The following is a 19,480-nucleotide window of genomic DNA, read 5'->3' as shown; positions in this document are numbered from 1 at the left end:
GTTTTCAGTAATACCTGTGTAGTCCCATGACACAGCAAGGTGGCCCGGATGGCTAGCCATCCCATCCACTTCCTTAGCAGGGGTGGATCTAGGATGTCCAAAGGGGGGTGCTCATGATCAGTTATAGTGAGGACTAAGAAAAGTGGCAACTGTTTGATACAACCAGTAGTACAGCATGTGAAGCACACTCAACATGCTTTATTTAGAGAGGTCTGGGAGCATGCTCTCACAGGAACTTTTTTCGTTAACTTAGTTTTTGATATATAATTTGGTAATAGCTTTGACTGAATCTCGCATTGTGAGCCACTTGAACTATTAAAGTAATATCATTATTTTTTTAGCAGTGCGTAGTAACTAGGGTATGGCATAAATGCTGCAGTATGGTTTAAGTTTGTTAAAGGAGTCTAGTTTAAAAAATTAATGATGAATGTTCTCTTATAGTAGTTTACTGTTCTATTAGAGTATTTGATGTTTAGCTGTTATACCCTTGAACTATAATTTGACCCTTCCTGCTCTTCTCACTCTCTCCATCTTTTCACTGTCCATGTACACAATTGCTAGTCTGGCAGCACTTTCCCCTTCACAAAAAACTCGTGGCACATGCCTCAGTTTTAGGGTCATGGCTGGGGTTTTAACGCTGTTTTATATACACATCACTAATGTACAACCCATCTATACACATGTACATCACATCAATTGAGATTCTACTCTTATGTGTTATAGTGACTAGCTTGTTCTTAACAAAGATATGCCTATCAGTAGTAACACTTTAGCTGCTAGTGCAACCATCACATAATGATCCAATTGTTGCCTAGGAAGATGTCCACTGCCTTCAATGGGAATTAGCTCATGTTCCTCATCAGAAGGCGATTGTCTGTTGACCAAAACTCCATGAAAATCATTCAACTTGTCTCCACATTGTTCCACTGACTTTTGTAATTCTGAGAATTGTTCAGTAACAGATGAATAAGCTGTAATCTGAGATTCTGTCAGTGATTTCAAGTTGATAACCTCTGTTTCAAGTCTTGTAACCTTTCTGCGCATGATCCAAGCTGACCCAAAGAACCCAAACACAGCTCCTATTAAACCAACAAGCCCTCTAGCAGTAACAGCAAAACTGTTATACACTTTTACTCTTTCATGTTGAGCTATTTCTTTCTTGTGGGCATCCCACATTGTTTCTGAAAGCTGTTTAAAAGAACTTCTTTCATTTTGTTCATTAGTTTCTAACAGTTCTTGTAGCTCTTGTCTTTTAACAGTCAGTTCGAATTCCTTTTGATTTAGTTGCTGTAAAACGAGGGGATTTTTTATCTTGTCGTCAGTCTGATAGTAACTAACACGTTGATTCTGAAACAACTCCCATTCTTTTTCTACCTTTTTAATCTCGCCCTTCGTTTGTACAATAACTTCGTGAAGTGCCTCCAATCGTTTTCTCTCTGTCTCAGCTTTTTCCTGGGCTGCCAATACCTGATTTAATCCTATTAATTCTTCGTTTGTAGCTCTAAGTCGCGCTGCCAACTGGGACCAAATCTGGTACCTAAAAATGCTACGAAAACGCTCCATGCACTCCTTTCTTGGTGTGCTTTAGTTAGAATCAAAGCACGTGCACTGAACCATGCGAAACCGGAATTATAAATCATCGCCAATTACCGGTAAATTGTTATAAATAAATTATGGGAAGAACCTTTGATCGTGGTGAGCTGTAAATAAAGTTTAGAAAATCGTTTACTATTCCTGAGGCTATCCTTGAAATACTACGGGCAGTGTTCCACAAGGTATAATGTTTGTTAGCACTGTGAGATGAGGTTCAACGAAAAAGAGATGGCCAACTTGGCCTGCACTTGCGAAGCCGATATAGAAGGACTTCTAGATAAAAGGGGAAAGGGAAGTACGAAAGGTACTAGCAAATTGTATACAGTGCCTGGATGTTAGAATAATCCACCACGTTAATTTGTGCATACGAGTTAGTGCTTTTTGAGGTTATTATTATTGTAAACGCCTAGTTTAATTTGTGCAAAGTTAGCAATTGTACAATTCTACTGGGTGTTACTGTTGTTAATTCATGTTACAGGCTATAATCCAAGGTGGTTTAGGCTGAAAGGTAATCTGCTGTTCTACTTCAAGGCTACTGAGCTCGGAAACTGGGATGTGAGTAGCCTAACTGTTGTGATAGTCAAGTTGATGTTTGTGTATTAACCCTACAGCTCTATGGTAAACATGGTGTATGCACTATTTAATTGGGAAAACCTTGCAGTGCTATAGGGAAAAACCTTTCCTAATGTGCAAGTGCTTGTGTATATGTGTAGGACTCAGCGAGTGTGTGTGTGTTTTATACTTGGAATCTCTTATCAGATTGTCTACTCATATAGAGTATATGTTCATTGTCCAATGACTTGATTAGTATCAATGATAATGCACTGACTAGATGTTCCTATACACTTACATGTACTCATACACACTGAAGCCCCATTTATATTGTCTGCATTGATAGTGAATAGCATTTTGTGCCAATGAACAGTCCATTTTGTGGGCCTTCTCAAGTAGCAGTGAAGTTGTGTTAATTGTGATGTAGGGGCAACGTATCTGTTTGTTTGTCAGGCGACATCAAGCTACAGTATAGGGAGTGTATATTCATACTGTGTGTCTGTGGCTGTGCATACATGCATCTATTAACATGCACATACAATTAACACTTACACACCCCTTGTATATAGTATGCCTTGTGGATAAATAGCTAATTTTAGTGTAATGAACTCCAAAACCTGACCCCAATAGCTTTCATACTATGCAATGACCTATAGTGGATACTACATGGGACTGATTGTTGCAACAATTACCGAAACATTTGTGTTACTTCATGCAATCATTTAATACTCTTTGGTTACTATTTTTATAATTACGGATACTCTGTGTGTTCCTGAGATGTTCATGGTCTTCACATTATAGTCATTGTGTATATATAAGTTGCATGGGTAGTATCTTTTTGATGACTTCTCTGGCAATCACTTCATTTGCCACACTTACTTGGTGCACACATCAGCAACTCTACAAGGCTCATTACTTAATGCAAGTCTGTTTATTGTAACAGTATTATAGTCTCTGAATGGTGTCTGTCTGTGAGAGAGAGAGTGCATGTGTGCTTGTGCGTGTGTGTGTGCGTGCGTCATGCATGCGCTAAATTGGAGTGCTTGTACAATTAGCTCACTCAGTGACTACCTTATTACCTTTATGTACGACAAGTCACTTGATAGACGCTCCTGTCCATCACACACTCCTACAATGTAAATACATGATTAATTTATGTGTGATTAAATTATAAATACACGAGTGGCCATGTGAATTACACTTACAATAAGTACTGTATTTCCCAAATGTGACTTGCCTTATCAAAGAAACTTGAACAGTTAATCCATAGAAATATATGGTTGAGTGTATAAGATGTTATACTGTGTGTAATTTATTGAGGTGGTCTAAAGCTGGGGTTAACACAGTACACAATAACTGTCTATTGTAATAGGTTGCATGCATAAGTACAGTATTAATAGAGTGTGTCAATTTTTACTTCACTCTGCACTCTATATGCTGTAATATCATCATGTTACAAAGAAAGTAGCTCATAGAGTGCACTTTTTTGTACTCTAAGAATGATATTAACTTGTGTCCAACACCACTGTACCATACATACAGTATTACACTAAGCTATACGATTATCCTGAGAAGTTGACAACATACTATAGTCACTGTAGGACACACCATTAGCTACATAGTGTCAATAGCATACACTATTACACTCATGTGTTGTGTTGTAGAAATCATCGGGAGAGTCTCCTATTGGAGTTATAATATTAGAGAGGTGTCAAGTTCAGAAGTCACCTAGTGACATTCGTCCGTTTTGCTTCTCTCTTCGTAAGTTTTGTACTGGTATAATACTTGCTACACAGTGTGTGCTTAAGTGTGTATTGTGTATGTGTACATTGTTGTATGTACACATATGTGCACATTGTACACAGTACTACATACATAAGACTATGACTATACATTGTGTATTCTCACACATATAGGGTTTGAAGATGAGGAGAGTCGCAGTTATGATTTGGCTGCATCGTCAGAAAATGAAATGCATCGGTGGATAAGTGCTATCAGAACTGCAAGGTGTGTAGTAGTAGAATAAAATGCATCACATGTATACATATATGTACATTTAAACAAGATACCTGACCTGTATAACTCATTTTAAATTTTTAATAAGAGACAACACCAAGACATGCCATGCGTTTTCACTTTGGAAACATGAAGGAAATAGTTCATATTGAAACAGTTACACAATATACAATTCAATTCATATACATGTGCAGTACATAATATAAATCAAGAGCCCAGAAGTGACATATTGCTTCAGAGCTGTAGCATATAGCTCTCCACTACTATCACATACTGAATTGATGGCTGGGATAATTGGGTGAAGCTGTACACAGTTAGTTAACTTTATGCTAACAGGTGTTAACTGGCAATGTTGATACAGTACATCTCCTTATGCTAACAATCACATTTACCTGTGATGCATGTATGTAGTCACTCAACTTACACTTTAACCCATCAACATATAACCACTCTTCTTTAGAAACTAACAAGCAAGTACAATGTCACACTTGCCCACGCCTTAATAGTGCAAGGGATTTTTAAAAACTCACTAATTAAAGGGCGCGGCACCCATTTCACGTGCAAGCGAGCCTTTATCCCTCAAATTGAAGATAAAGACTTGCACACGAAAAGGATGCCATTCCCTTTAATTAGCAAGTTTTAATATCCCTTGCACTCTCAAGGCACGGGCGAGTGCGACATTGCGCTTAGGCAGTACCATAATTTAGCGCTGCTATGTCACTTATGCTGTCTTCATGGGCTAGACTGTTGGGCATGTATTTTTGCGGCAATAATGGAGTTATACACATTTTCCACACGCATACGAAGCCAGCTAGACCTTGTTGGGATCGATGTACACTAAGAAGCTTCTAAATGGGCTTCTTCCTTATAATTCTTTATCAATGGTTTGATAGCTTTATCATTTGCTACAGGGATGTACATCATATGTACGTACGTATGTAGTAGGGCTGCACCGATTCCACTTTTTACCGATACTTCAAATACCAAGTACTCAGCTGGAAAGTATCTGCAAGTACAAGTACCGATACCAAGTACCTTAAAGTCACTACTTCATAGTGCACACATTTATTATATAGTGCATTTCATGGTATTCTTGTACACATTTTCAGTATGGTTCATGTTTATAATGAAGTAGCAATCAAGATTCACAAAGAAGGAAGTTACTGAAATTCAAACCAGTGGATATTCCAGTATTCTTCTGGAGAAGTGTAGATATCATAATGGTGCTTACAAAAACACAGAATATTCTAATACTGAAACAGTAACTTCTACCTGATTGCTCTATTAGAGTTATTGACTGTTCTATTAGAGTATATCGATCCTTTTCTCAGTAAAGTGTTTTCACACGTAGATTTCAACATAGATCAGTAATTTTACTGGTAGTTAGCTATTAGTGTTATACTTGATGCTTTTAGGCGTCCACTGTGCTAGCAAAATGAGCAATGGTACAAACGAACGTTATTTTATTCTCGCACGTGATAAGAATCGGTATCTGTAACAATATAATGGCCGATTCCGATACTTCATGAAAACAGTAGTATCGGCCCGATACCGATACCGATACTAGAATCGGTGCAGCCCTAGTATGTAGCTTATCAATTCTCTTTGGAGTTTTCCCAGAGTTTACCACTACATGTAGAAAAGTGTTTCTACAGTAACCCTGCTGTATTTATTTTATCCCTCGCTGTAATTATTGAGCAATTTACGTACGTAGATCTGTTAGCGGTCACCACCTGTATGCAATGTTAGCGGTCACCACCTGTATGCAATGTTAGCGGTCACCACCTGTATGCAATGTTAGCGGTCACCACCTGTATGCAATGCAACACAGCCAAATCAATTTGGTGACGATGGTATAAAACTGGCTTATAATCTATATTTAGTGTGATTATGTTGTACTGTGTTTAGCATTGTTATTGTATGCACTATAGCTATGAGGGTCTTCGGTCAATGCTCTACCAATTGCAAAATGAAATGATTATGTTAACTGGACAGGTACTGTATGTGTATGTATGTATATGCGTGCGTGCGTACGTGCGTGCGTACGTGCGTGCATGCATTTAGTGGGTGTAGCATGCATACAGTGTGTAGTACAGTGCATGTTTGATTTGTGTGTTTAAGTCTGCGTGTCTGTATGTGTGTATGCATACTTATACTGTAATTATTTGATGTGTGTTTCCAGGACCCACTGAATATTCAAGGATTGTCACATGAATCTGTGAAGAAGCCAAAGAAAATGGGTATGCGTGCTACATACAGTATATGACATATTGTACATGTGATGTTTATTGCTTGGTGTTTTTTGATCACTTACTGTACGTGTACAGTAATTTCAATACACTGTATTTCCTTAAATTCCATAATATTTCTTTCAATTACCGTGATTTCTTAAATTATAGTACCTGCTAACAGGTATAAGTCTTAAGGGTAAAAGCTTCCAAACATTTGTATTGACTTGTGTTTGATTGTGTACTTGTTTCTCCACAGTGGATTTTGTAACGAGAAGACAACCAAGAGGAACGCAGAAAAGATGTTAGCTCCGTAGCATGTATGGCACGTATGTTTGTATGCATGAATCCAGTGGTGCAAGGTACCAAAGAGCTGCTGACGTACGTACATGTTGTTTTGCATGTGCTACCCAGTAAGGCTAAACTGTGCAGTACAGTACCTGTTATGTACTATCTATATCACTTTTACCAAACCTGCAACTAGATAAGCATTTACCATAAACTTTCAGTAGTTTCTTCTGCATTTGTACTATGGTACATGTTACACAGATTGCTGTGTAGTTCACCTGTGTAGCTTGAATCTCTCTGAGACATTAATGTGTGTACACAATTATCTGCTATATTGATGCAGTACTACTTACTTAGTTACCTGTCTAATATTTTTCCATAAATGGTGACCCATTCGAGGTTATTGCCTAGTAATTGATAATGCATACAATACGTATGTTATGTGGGAGTTTATGATTTGTGATCTACCAGCCTGTAGCTGTGTGATATGTTACCTTGTGGTTTTGTTGTTTGGATTGTTAGTAAACCGTCTGTCACAAATCGGTGGTCAACCTACTACATCACTTGATCAGAAACAGTACCCTAAATATGAGCTATCGTTATGTAAGTGTGTGTACTGTAGTACACCTGTGTATGTGTCTCTAATACAGTATGTCTCTAATACAGTATACATGCACATGTGATATACATGTGCATGAGCATTTGTGTAAGCTCTATAATGAGAACTATCGCTGATTGAATCTCACAGGTACTACGTGCATGCAATAATTTTGTATATGCTTACAGGAAACTGTAACAAGGAAATTAATTCTGCCAGTTTGAAACACTAGTGGAATATGGTCTATGGATTATGCAAAATATATTTTAGTGTTTTATGTACACACAACTAATGTACGGTCGAATACATATGTATGTGGTGTAGCCATTTCAAACAGCATGTTTGTTATGTTGTTTTTTTTTGCGCATTGCAAATTAGTTGTGTTGTTTGTGTGTGCATATTATAATATATGTATACATAATTTGTATTCTTATTGTTTCACAGCTTGTAGTTGTTTGCCACTGGTGGAAGGTGGACAGCCACCAAACACATTTGTTCGGACCAACCTGATTCGTGTACCACGTGGAATCCAGGGACCTCTAGGATTGTCATGTACTGAAGTGATAGAGGTGTGTGTGTGTGGTATATTCCTGTACGTCAGGGTTTTTGATAAGTATTTTACTCTGAGTCAAACTGGCCCAACCCCGACATCTATTGCTCCACTAGTAGGATACGTACCACTGGGCCAATTAGCTCAATTTTAATGTGTATTAGCCACAAAACTGAATTGGTGCCGAGAAAAATGGAGCAGAAGCGATGGAGATTTGTGTTCACACTGGGCCAAATGAGCCCCATATTGCCTTATCAAATACCCTGCTGTACATGTGGACTCTCCTGTACTCCTTAAAGCAATAGTTTTACATGCATGTTTTAAAAAGTGAATTTTGCCAGTGAGAACTCATGTTTTATGATTGTGTTTGACTTAAAACGCAGTCTAGTGTCACTTTTCATAATTCACAAGTTCTAGTTCCTACAGTCATTACGTTTATTGATTGAAGTTGTGTTTTCTTCCCTCCTAGTCATCATGTGATCCTCTTTATTTCACGCTGGTTCTCCTGGAGGTGACCCCTCGTATACCCCAGCAGTGTCAGTTACAGTTTGAGGTCTATTCTGTACCCAAGGAGTTATTGTTTATCGCCAGCCAGAGCTCTTTAGAGGGTTGTACTGAAGAAGAGAGTGACCAGTATGCTCAGGTGTGTGTGTGTGTGTGTGTGTGTGTGTGTGTGTGTGTGTGTGTGTGTGTGTGTGTGGAACGAATGCACAAATAGATCCTCCAAAGCTTCTTTTGAAAATGTTTCTGAAGCTTCGAAGCTTTAATTGTTACAAATGTCATGTCAACAATTAATGAACACAATTGATGGTTATTAGGGGTACTGTACACTGTAGTACAAACTCCTACACTTTGTTATAGCTCCAGTATAACCATTGTTTGAGCTGTTATAACTACACCAAAAAAAAATATGTAAATGGTAGCTTCAACAAGGAGTGACAATACTTGTACAACTGGTTTAACTTGTTATCCATGGTAACAAAGTTTTGGTGGGGTAAAGCAGCATTTGAATGTTATGAAACCAAATGAATCTTCGAAGCTTTAAACTGTTTGTCTCAACCTTAGTGTGTGTTAGGGTGCAGGCGGGCATTTTCAATTTACACTGTAGTCATGACTGCTCTATTAGAGTATATTGATCAACAGAAGTCTTCAGTGAAAGGGACTTTGGCTTGCCTCATCTGCTACACCTTCAGTATGTACATGACTGGACTATGTACAGTACATACAAGGCAACTGCTATTACTGTATGTGGTAATATGAAATAATACATAGTGAAGGTTTTAGTAAAACTTTGAAATATCACACAGGCAATGATAAAAACGGTGAATTAATTTTGCCCGGCCTAAAAGAATGGTTACACATACATACATGCGCACATACATAGACACACACATACACTACATCATGCACGCATGCACGCACATATACGCACACTACACACCATACAAAATCAAACAGTCTTTGGCAGCTGTTTGCATATGCACGTGTGAGTGTGTGTATCATGTCCATATAAGGTGTTACATATGCAGTACAAGATCAAAGTACAGTTGCTTTTTTTTACTCCAGGCCAAACTGATGGGCCATGCAGAGTGCACTATAAAGGATGTGATATCATCAAAGGACCATGATGGTCTCAAGCTACTCATCAGGTACAGTAATCACATCATAGATTACGATAGTATACAATGGGAGTATGAATGGTATTACACTTCCCCATAAAAAAAAAATAAATGTCAGCCAGAAAATCAAACCAGCCTTACAATGCATACATTCATGGGCTTTTGACAGTAATGGTTGGGTGCAATAACATGCCTTCAAGATGGTCCAAATGCTTTCAATTGTGATCTTTGTTTGTTCACTGAATTATGTATCTACTGGCTGAGTAACTTTAACTACAGTATTTTATGAAATGGTACCTTCAGACAAACGCAGATACAAAAGACTACAATACTGTAGTACATACATATGTACAATTCATGCATCATGGACTTACCTTTGTCATGTCATTTCTTATTGCTAACAGCACAAGGTATTGATTTGCAGGTAGCACACCATGGCTTTGTGTGTTGTCTATCATGTACGTAACAATAAACAGACATCATCAATGATTTTATACCACACCTCCAACAGTCAAAATAATTATGTTGATTGATTGTAGATGTGCTGCTCCATACGTAACAGGCAGAATGTACAGTGTACATAAGCGAAATATTTTGCTTTGCCTACCAGCATTGGATCCAGTGTTAGTTATGTACATGTACTGCAACTGATGAATTATGTTTCAAAATTAACAAACAAGGGAATTTTATAAGCGAGTAGAATAGAAATTGCTTCAACAGCCATATATGGTATGGGCTACTAAATTTGCACTAGAGTTGATGATCCCCTAGTAAGTACTTTTATTGTAATTAAAGTACTTACTAATTAAAGTACTTACAAGGGGGATCCCCTTGTAAGTACTTTATCCTACTACCTTTTAAAATCATGTTTGTATACATAAGTTATAACAGTTGGCTGAAGTGATGGGAGCATATAAGGGTCGGGTGGGGGACCCATTAAGAAATATACTGCATAGACACTTATTTACTGCGTTGACAAGCTTAATGCTTGTGACTGTACACATTATTCCGTAATGCTGTACTTACTGAATCACCTTCAAACTGAAATCATTTCACTTTCTGAAATCAGGAGATGCCTGTTTGAAAATTTGCTACCGAGTGTGCTGCCAGAAAAAAAAATTGAAAGCAGATCTCAGTGCTAGCTGACTGTTCTATTGGTGTAATGTTTATTCAAACTCATTTTCCATATGTATGTGACCTAATTTATGATATTCATGTACCCCCTGCAGTAGGGGGTCTTCCATACACATCCATTTCTATGAACTCGGAAGACCATAACTCAGTGCTCAAAAAACATATTCAACTGAAAATTTCTCCATCCTCTAAACTACATTGGTGCTCACTACTGCCCAAATTTCAAGTCAATTGCCTTTTCCAATATGAAGTTATGAGTTGTCAAAGTTGGCATATTGAATGTGTGTGGAAGACCCCTTTTCTTAAACCGGTCACATATTTCTATTTGAGACTGTGTTCCGGTTGCCTCCATACTTCACTAACTACAACTTTTTAAGCATATTTCATGACAAGTACAACAATTTTTCTCAAAAAATTTTGTGAACATGTATGTACATCAATAACTTACAAATGTTCTACATTACACATGTCTTTATTTTTCATTGCCTACAGCATAGGAAATACAGATACAGTGATCCCGTGTTGTCTTAATGTTATTGTCACTAAAGTTGGAGATGTCCCCAATCCTGCACATCAGCTACATCAGGTAATATACAGTGTACAATTGTGTACTGTATTTATAATGCACTAAATTACTGAATTACTACTACATGTACTGTGCCATACAACAGGAAATATTAATAAAAGTAAAATTTGACAAATTCACAATTGATCAGCTTTGATGAATTAGAATTTGACGAATAGCAAGAAATCACATATCTAAACATTGACTTGTGGGGCATTTGACAAATTAAAATTTGATAAATCAACTGATTTGTCAAAGTCAAAATTTTCTGTTGTATGGCAGTGCTAGTATATGGATACCTCATCAACCTATGTGTGTGTGTGTCATGTTCTGTTAGAGTGTTTGATGATACCAATTTTACTCTGTTCCATTCTCTTGTAGGCACAAACTATCTCGCAGGAGTTCACCCTACCGTGAGTTTATGTGTAACCGCTCAAATAACATTGTGGCCATTGTGTGTTCCATAAGAGTATTTTATGCATTTGTGTGTTACCTGTTAAATTTAATACATAGATCACCACTAAAGAATTCGTATGAGAAACACTTCAGATTTCCCTGCAGGTAATGTATCCATGAAGTACCAGTGTTCATATAATACGTGGTACAATGTGAACTCACTCACAACGGTTACAATCAAAGCTCCTCTTGTGCTTTTACAGAGATGGAGGCACACTGAAGGTGATAGAAGAGATGGGGGAGAGTGTGTTTAACATTCAGATACCACTGGAACTGGTGTATGTACTCTTGTCTGTCTGTACATGTGTACGTCTTGTATATGTCCGTCTGTTTGTATGTCCTGTATATACAATTCTGTGTTTCGACTCTTTAGGAGCGTAAACTTATATTCACACCTAGTCCAAACATGTACATACACAAAACTTTACAGGTTATCTTAGAAAAGTATAGTTACTGTACAAGCAGTTAGCACAGGCAAGTCATTTATAAAACTTTTGAAAGGAATGGCTCAATACTAGTTGCCATGCACTGCAATCACACATGGCAATAGATTGTAGACTCCTTGTACCATACGATACAGTAGTACTGTTTATTAGGAGGTTTACATTTTCTCACAAAAAAATATTGACCAAAAACCAGCCTTACAATACAGTACCTTCATATCAAATTGACACCTTGCACTGTCAGTGAAAAGAAGTTATGAGCTCTTGCCATGTAGTATATATTATATTGTATACATTTACAAAACTCCCATCATATTTTACAACAGTTTGTTGTTTGTTGGTTACAGGAAGTGTTATAGTCGAGAAGACATGGCATGGTTGAAAGAGCTGCAAGGATTGGGCAAGCTGATGGAGCCATGGAACAATCACCTCATCACTGCACAGGCTATACTAATGGAGGCTGTTAGCTTCTATCAAGCCTCAACACAAGATCTTCAGTCCTTCATTGTGGAAGGTGTGTGTGGCTTTGTGCGCGCTTGCTTGCTTGTGTGCATGCATGCACAGGTCTGTGTTTGTGTGCGTGTGTGTGTATGTCCACACCTTTACTATACATATCATTTACAAGGCTCTCACACTGTTGCACTATTCATTTACCCTCTCTTAGGGGCTCACGGGTTCAAGCGCAGCACATGCAGAAAGGACCACACATTGTCATTAATACCAACCAATCTTCACATACAAACGCTACGAGTTCAACCAGCTCCTAACGTCAGAGGTCAGTGTACACAGAAACTCATGACCTTTGTCACATACAGCACATACGGTACCGCTCAAACATGTCATCTCGTGAGAGTGCAAGTGATGGAAAAACTTGCTAATTAAAGGGCGTGGCACCTGTTTTGTTGTGAGTATTCATCCCAAATGAAATGGGACAAATACTTGCAAGCGAAATGGGTGCCACGCTCTTCAATTAGTGAGTTTTTAAATTGCTCACCCTCTCCCGAGATGACGTTGCATTTGAGCAGTACTGTATGTATATATCCATACTATATATGCATATCTGTTTTTAAATACTGCATTTGCAAGATGCTTTCTCTGCGAATTCTGTTTATGTAAAATATTTTATTGTTCTGCTTAGAGAGGGTTTGCCATACAGTAACAATAGGATGTCCTGCAGACCATCCAGCAGGTTTTAAGAATGGTGGACTGAAGAAGTTGCTACAGGAAGCTAGGAGCAAGTATTGTTGCATAGTTAGATTGTTCTTTTGTTTTATTTAGTTTCTCTTTATCCAACTAGTCCTAGTTTTATCAATTGTTCTGAAGGATCGAAGGCATCTACCATCAAACAGACACTTGGTTAGTAGCACGGTGTTTATAACTGAGGGGTGCTACTGTATGTATACCATACATGTATTGTGCATTTGCAGTGTGTAGTATACGACACATGGAAAAATTTTATTATTGCTTATCAACGAAGTTTTTTTTTTGGTTTTCAAATTTAAAAATTTTGTAGTACAGGTTATTTGTGTAGCACAATTTAGAAGCATATATACTTTATGTATGGTGTACGTACGTACGTATATGTAGTTCAGTTGTTATGTCGTCCCTGTCATGTACACAGCATCACTACAACAGATAATGGAGAACACAGCTGGATATCGTGATCTGTTGTTGAAGTGAGTTCTTTGTACACTATTCTATTGTGTGTAGTGTAGTATGGTGTGCAGTAGTACATAATTATGTATAGTATCTTAACAGCTTCACTTTTACACACCTACTACTATTATATATTTACATACTCCCTACCCCCAATATCACAATGTTGGATTTTGAAATTAGAGCACCCTGTGTATACTGTAAATAGATGGAAATAGATTAGTATATAACACACCGAGTGTTTTTTACGGCAACATTTCTCACACTCTGTACAGAATGTGTATATTTTCCTGCACTGTTGTGCACAAATACATTTTAACTTACATTTCAGGTACACTGGTAATGCAGACCCTCAGGGGATGAATGAAGCTCTACAAGGCATCAGTAGTGAGGTGCAACAATTGTTGTGGCAGATGCAGACAGGAGTGGTGATGGAAGCGATCAAGGAGTTACGATCAGCTCGTCTGCCACCGGGAAACTATGTCAGCTCACTTCGTCGGGGCAGCTCCATCGATGATGCTCCTTTTTTACAAGGATCTGGACCATCTGGTAAGGAAATCATTCAATGACCATAGATTAATGCCTGCTGTGCACTTTTTCTAATGTTGCAGCATGTATGTACATGAGCTACACTATTGACAGACTGTATATGTAATGTGCGTTAGTGTATACACTGTAGCAGCAGCTGTAGACGACCTCTCATTTCTATGATCCTTACATACAGTTAATACTGTAGTTAACATTTTTTGTCCCAACTCAAACTTAAAATAATTGTTAAATAGAGTACACAAACAATCAAACTATGTATGTAACATAATAACAAATCATTTGAATTTATTTTCACTGTAGTTATTCCTCTTTTGTGTATACTTACACTGTTTGCACAAATCTACTGTACATAATGGTCTTTTGATCATGTATTTTCAAAGTAGTAGTAGATAATGATATTTGGTCAATATTTACAATTCTTTCTGTGTCACACTGAAATAAACATGTACATTGTTTCTGTACACAGACTGGGTGTGGGATGGCAGAGAATTCTTACAATTCAGTACTCAGTTTAGTTTGGTGAGTGATATCTACTCAACGTGGTAGTGGTGAAACCTTGTCACACATGTACGTAGCTTTCAAATAAAACTTTTTCTGATGTACATGTACTTATTTTAAAACAGGTGGTGGCTGTATTTGGCAAGTCATTTTTAATGCATCTTTAGGGTGTGCTTATCTTAAAAAAGTTATTTTTGCAATAACCTAATTGTATGTACATGTCATTTTCCATTACATGTATGCATAAGTGTATGTAGATATTCATTCATGCTGCATGTACATATTATGGAGTTGATTTTGTGGTATGGTACAGACCAAGACATCACAGCGTGTACAGAAATCTCTTATCAACTTATTGGAGGTGGTTGAACGGGCCACACTGTTGACTGTTGAACAACGTGAGTACACGTTGAAGCTATTGTGTTTCTGTTTTATGGTATATGTATGTGTTGTACAGTACTTGTACTGTAACTTGAATGCGGGTGTGTTTGTGTGTGCGTGTGTGTGTGTGTGTGTGTGTGTGTGATGGTATAATATATGTGTTTATAACTTACAACAGAACATGAAGCTGTTGCTGCTGGTGGAGTAACAAGTTATCGTCCAAGTGAGTCAAATAATTGTACAGTAATAATAGATGTGTACATTGTATAGTGAGTAGTGTAATGTGTGTATTATCGATTGCAGCTTATTGTTGGTCGTACGAGTTGATACCAGTTGTAGCACAACTCTACCAAACCCTGGATGGATTATTTTCCATTGCCAAGACCAGCTTGACTTTCTCCCTACTACAGGTAAGCCACACTGTGTGCATAGAGAAAGTGATATTGTACATTTGCCCACTTCAGTGGCACATACGTACCTTTGTGTTTCATGCAGGTGAAGGTTTCACAATATTTCCAATACATTTTTAAATGGTGTGCTTGTTATTTAAAAGCGGTCTTCTCCTTTTTCATTGAAGCAGATTTCTTGTTCTTATACGTATGTGATTGTCACATGGTATACTACAACATGCCTGGGAATTTGGATGTAAATTCCAAAGAAACGAACTACATAATTATAATTATATTGAGTAGAACTCTACTATGGCATGACTGCTGATATGGTATATTTATTTTTAGTTGGATTGCTTGGTTCAGGGAGTAAAGGTATTGAAGAGAAGACGAGACGTGGTGTTCTCTCAAGCTGTAAGTGTTACACATTAATTGATGAAGTAGTACCAATCATATGTAATCTTTATTACAGCTAACTGGATTGGTGACATCGTTTTATCTAACACTCAGCCAACGAGTGAGCGATAATGCCTTTCTGGAGCAGATTAGCAAGTGTGGATTCCTGGCCCAGTTTTCTAGTCTGTTGAGTTGTAATGGTACGTTGTGTAGGACTTACCAATAATTATTTTAAGCATGCAGCCTCTAATCCAAGTTGGCAAACATTAAGAAACTTTAAATATTTGAAGGTGGTAAAATTTCTACACTGGGACCTTAATTAAGGTCACTTCCAAAATCTGCTACTTCTTAAGTGCAAAGGTGTCCAAATTACTCGGGTTCCTCTGTATGTTGCAAAAAGTTTCTGTGTCCCAATCGGTCCAGAGGTTCTACTGCATCATTGTTTAATAGTTATTAAAAGCCTGTGTCATTTTTAGGTGATGAACAGGGCATGCTTGAAGACATGATGGTTATTGTTCAGGAGTTGAGATCAGTGTCATTTCAGGTACGCTTGTAAAAAACGTGTGCACAAAAGGGTATACAGAAACGGAAAAAAAAAAAGAAGTTTCTGCCCGGGATCGAACCGGGGACCTTGCGCGTGTGAGGCGCACGTGATAACCACTACACCACAGAAACCTCGCTGAAAGTAGATGTGATTTAACCACTATTTATTCATTCTGTAGATATGTGAAAACTTCGTCTCGGACAGATCTTCATTATACATACAAATATCAGGCACAAGGTATGCCTACAGTTTTCTACTGTGTACTATACACTACACTCTTGGTTTCAGAGACAACTTAGTAGTTCAGTTGCTGTTACCTAATGTTCTTTTACGTTTGGTGAATCATGATGCCATTAGAAGTGGCGAACTTGTACGAGTAGTACCAGTCATGTTTACTCAAGGTGTACATGATATCCAGGTACTATCAAAGTAAGTTATTTTTGATATTGTAAAGAGATCATTTTAAGACTTTGCTTTCTAGTCTCCAGTTTCAAGATGATATTAATGCTAAAGGATTTAAAATTCTCAGCAAATACATTGACAATTACGAGCGTCTAGAATTATGTATGGTGCTATAATCTATTAATAGCTTATAAAGTTCTTATGATTATTTGTAGCTCAAAGCAACAAATTGCAAGGATTAAAAACTGAGTTACAAAAAATTGAAGAAATGTATATTGCACAGAAAACTAAAAATGTGGAGTTTATCAGCTCTGTTGAAGCGGTGAGTCATTGTTAATTTTGTTAATCGTCTAATGGTTTACTAAATAGCTCTGTCGAGTATTGAATGCTGGAAGACTTACCTCTTGTAAGAGTGCAAAGGATCGCTCATCGATGGCAGTAACATTAGAAGAAACCTTACACCTTGTAAACAATCATGGCGTACTCCAAAGTCACTTCGATAACATATTAATGACTCTTAGAAGGTAAGTAAAGAAATTTTGAAATGTAAAGCTACAATTATCTCTTAAATCTTATAGTAAAGGTACTAGGTTGTACAACTGTTACAAAAACACGTCACACTACCGATATGCCTTCAGTCCAATATCGTATCACCTGTTACCGAAATTGTACCAGCCTCCATCTCACACTTGTAGTAGTACAGTTCGTGATAATGACTGTGATTGAGTGTGTCTGTTTTGTGTTGAGTGTATATTATTAATATTTTTATATGCTACGTACGTTTTTATATTATGTCATCTAAAATAATTATTATAATGTGCTGTATTTGTATTGTATGCAAATTGAAATACAATAAATATAATTCGATTAAATACTGCTCAGTGTATATTACAAAAATTAATATTTTATGAAATAACACACTTCTTTTCTGTGTGGTCTGGTATGTAGTCTTCTGATTCCTCTGGTATGATGGATTGGTAGAATTTCTTTTGCTTCAGTAGATTTACCCTGTCCAGTAACAGTCTGAAACTCTCACAAACATTTAATCTTGTCTGTGAATAGAAGACAAACAAATAGGGAATAACTTAACAGCCGAGCAGGCCTATTGTGTATACATTTATATACGTAATTTTTTGTGCTCACTTTTGCTGAGGTTTCCATGAAAGGACAGTTAATTTGATTACAATAAGCGACTAAATCATCAACTGATACTTGTCGACAATTCTCCAGGTCCTAACAAAAACAAATAAACACAATGCAATGATATTGCAAGATCACTTACTCTTTTATTAGCTACAATCACCATGGGGACATCAGTGTCTCCATCATGCTCTCTGATAACTTTTTCTCGTAACACTTTCAGTTCAACAAAGCTGGAATAAGAGTTTATGGCACAAAGTGCGAGGAAGGCATCCCCGTGTGCCATTGATGAGTCTCTGAATGACATAAACTCCTCTTGTCCCGCAGTATCAATAATCTCAACATCATGCATGTTTGCACCATACTCAACCTACAAACATAAGAATAAATTTTAAAATTACTTCAGCGTGTTTGTCCTGGAAATGTTTAGCTATTAAACTGTGAACTACTAAGATCATATGTGATGTTATCTTGCCTAGACTTATGAGTCATCAAAATTAAAATAGTTGCTTTCCGCTATAAAGGTCAACAAGAGATGACCACACATACACAAACAACCACTCACCTTCGTGATGTAACTTTCTTCCACTGTCGGATCATAGAACTACATGGGTGTGGGTGTACACTTGTAATAACAGTTTACATAATGTGACATGCAAGTTTAACTGTAAACAAGTTCACTTGTGGATCGTAATGGTGACACCATCGTGAACTTTTGACACCCAGCGACCCTTAATAGACACTAATTATAAAAATTTCTAAGACATCAACACATTTAGTGTTACCCCTGCCCAGCATAACTGCCAAACTTAACATACACCTACTGGAATGTAGATAATAGCCAACTCCTTGGTAGAAACAAAATTATTCCATTACAATCCAACAATTGTTTGCAAACTAACAAAATTTTATAACCAGCTATACTGCAGCTTGTAAAAATAGCTATATGTTGTCATGGGTACGACATGTTCATGGTGAAAATTTTACAACTTTAATAGTTGTAGCACTGTCTTAGATACATATTTAACACACTGCGGTGTATAGAGGGCACGTTATACGTTCAACAACGATCTTATTAATAAATTCCCACTAATTTACCACATGCGCAACCACGGGGCATTGGCAGCGCAGTTAAAAAACCAGCAGGGAATTTTTGTTGATTTTGCGTGCGTTCTATTCGAGGTGTTGTTGCACACTTCACAAACTGATTAAATTACGCACACAGTAATCATGAAAATCAATCCTGTTTTTATACCAACAAAGGGGTGCGTTTGTGTTGTTTACGAAGTTGCCCCGTAACCCCGTCCAATACCTACCTCAGGAAACTGATCGCTCAAGTATCGCAAGGTGATAGAACTCTTCCCAACTCCGCCACTCCCCACCACACAAATTGTTAATCTTCTCTTGGATAACGACGAGTCGCTCATTTTCAATTGTTTTGATGTCCTCACCGCGAAATCATCTATTTTATACACCTGTAGCC

The 19,480-nt window shown here is 37.5% G+C and overlaps 3 protein-coding genes and 1 non-coding gene across 4 annotated transcripts; 1 reads left to right on the top strand and 3 right to left on the bottom strand.

The window, feature by feature from the left end:
• Nucleotides 1-596: 596 nt before the first annotated feature.
• Nucleotides 597-1,631, bottom strand: LOC136255913 (uncharacterized). Its single transcript, XM_066048833.1, has one exon. It carries the CDS (start codon nucleotides 1,561-1,563, stop codon nucleotides 727-729), a length of 837 nt encoding a protein of 278 aa, XP_065904905.1. The 5' UTR covers nucleotides 1,564-1,631; the 3' UTR covers nucleotides 597-726.
• Nucleotides 1,632-1,650: 19 nt separating this feature from the next.
• Nucleotides 1,651-17,729, top strand: LOC136255910 (type II inositol 3,4-bisphosphate 4-phosphatase-like). The gene is made up of 34 exons (XM_066048830.1): nucleotides 1,651-1,897; nucleotides 2,072-2,148; nucleotides 3,810-3,906; nucleotides 4,062-4,152; nucleotides 6,093-6,156; nucleotides 6,344-6,401; nucleotides 6,649-6,693; nucleotides 7,200-7,280; nucleotides 7,720-7,844; nucleotides 8,295-8,468; nucleotides 9,392-9,474; nucleotides 11,071-11,164; nucleotides 11,525-11,556; nucleotides 11,657-11,704; nucleotides 11,803-11,877; nucleotides 12,390-12,556; nucleotides 12,707-12,817; nucleotides 13,181-13,280; nucleotides 13,340-13,398; nucleotides 13,664-13,718; nucleotides 14,030-14,247; nucleotides 14,714-14,766; nucleotides 15,059-15,143; nucleotides 15,305-15,349; nucleotides 15,430-15,536; nucleotides 15,864-15,929; nucleotides 15,988-16,111; nucleotides 16,388-16,455; nucleotides 16,634-16,692; nucleotides 16,744-16,884; nucleotides 16,937-17,019; nucleotides 17,073-17,179; nucleotides 17,227-17,381; nucleotides 17,436-17,729. Exons 1-34 carry the CDS (start codon nucleotides 1,801-1,803, stop codon nucleotides 17,581-17,583), a joined length of 3,192 nt encoding a protein of 1,063 aa, XP_065904902.1. The 5' UTR covers nucleotides 1,651-1,800; the 3' UTR covers nucleotides 17,584-17,729.
• Trnav-cac (transfer RNA valine (anticodon CAC)) lies at nucleotides 16,514-16,586 on the bottom strand. Its single transcript has one exon. It is a non-coding gene; the product is annotated as a tRNA-Val (tRNA).
• Nucleotides 17,589-19,473, bottom strand: LOC136255915 (ras-related protein Rap1-like). Its single transcript, XM_066048834.1, has 5 exons — nucleotides 19,314-19,473; nucleotides 18,563-18,601; nucleotides 18,140-18,367; nucleotides 18,001-18,090; nucleotides 17,589-17,909 (listed from the first exon to the last, which is right to left on the bottom strand). Exons 1-5 carry the CDS (start codon nucleotides 19,422-19,424, stop codon nucleotides 17,763-17,765), a joined length of 615 nt encoding a protein of 204 aa, XP_065904906.1. The 5' UTR covers nucleotides 19,425-19,473; the 3' UTR covers nucleotides 17,589-17,762.
• Nucleotides 19,474-19,480: the final 7 nt, after the last annotated feature.

Source organism: Dysidea avara, chromosome 5 (genome assembly GCF_963678975.1).
Source record: "Dysidea avara chromosome 5, odDysAvar1.4, whole genome shotgun sequence".
Lineage (NCBI taxonomy): Eukaryota > Metazoa > Porifera > Demospongiae > Dictyoceratida > Dysideidae > Dysidea > Dysidea avara.
This window is presented reverse-complemented; position numbering and strand designations above follow the sequence as displayed.

Bases quoted from the DNA above. Each gene is read 5' to 3' on its own strand.
- LOC136255913 (XM_066048833.1), bottom strand. From the start codon at position 1,563: ATGGAGCGTTTTCGTAGCATTTTTAGGTACCAGATTTGGTCCCAGTTG.
- LOC136255910 (XM_066048830.1), top strand. From the start codon at position 1,801: ATGAGGTTCAACGAAAAAGAGATGGCCAACTTGGCCTGCACTTGCGAA. The intron at 3,907-4,061 runs GTAAGTTTTGTA...TCACACATATAG, and splicing joins TCCGTTTTGCTTCTCTCTTC to GGTTTGAAGATGAGGAGAGT. The intron at 8,469-9,391 runs GTGTGTGTGTGT...TTTTTACTCCAG, and splicing joins AGAGTGACCAGTATGCTCAG to GCCAAACTGATGGGCCATGC.
- LOC136255915 (XM_066048834.1), bottom strand. From the start codon at position 19,424: ATGAGCGACTCGTCGTTATCCAAGAGAAGATTAACAATTTGTGTGGTG. The intron at 18,368-18,562 runs GTGAGTGGTTGT...TTATGTTTGTAG, and splicing joins AAGAAAGTTACATCACGAAG to GTTGAGTATGGTGCAAACAT. The intron at 18,091-18,139 runs GTAAGTGATCTT...TGTTTTTGTTAG, and splicing joins TGATTGTAGCTAATAAAAGA to GACCTGGAGAATTGTCGACA.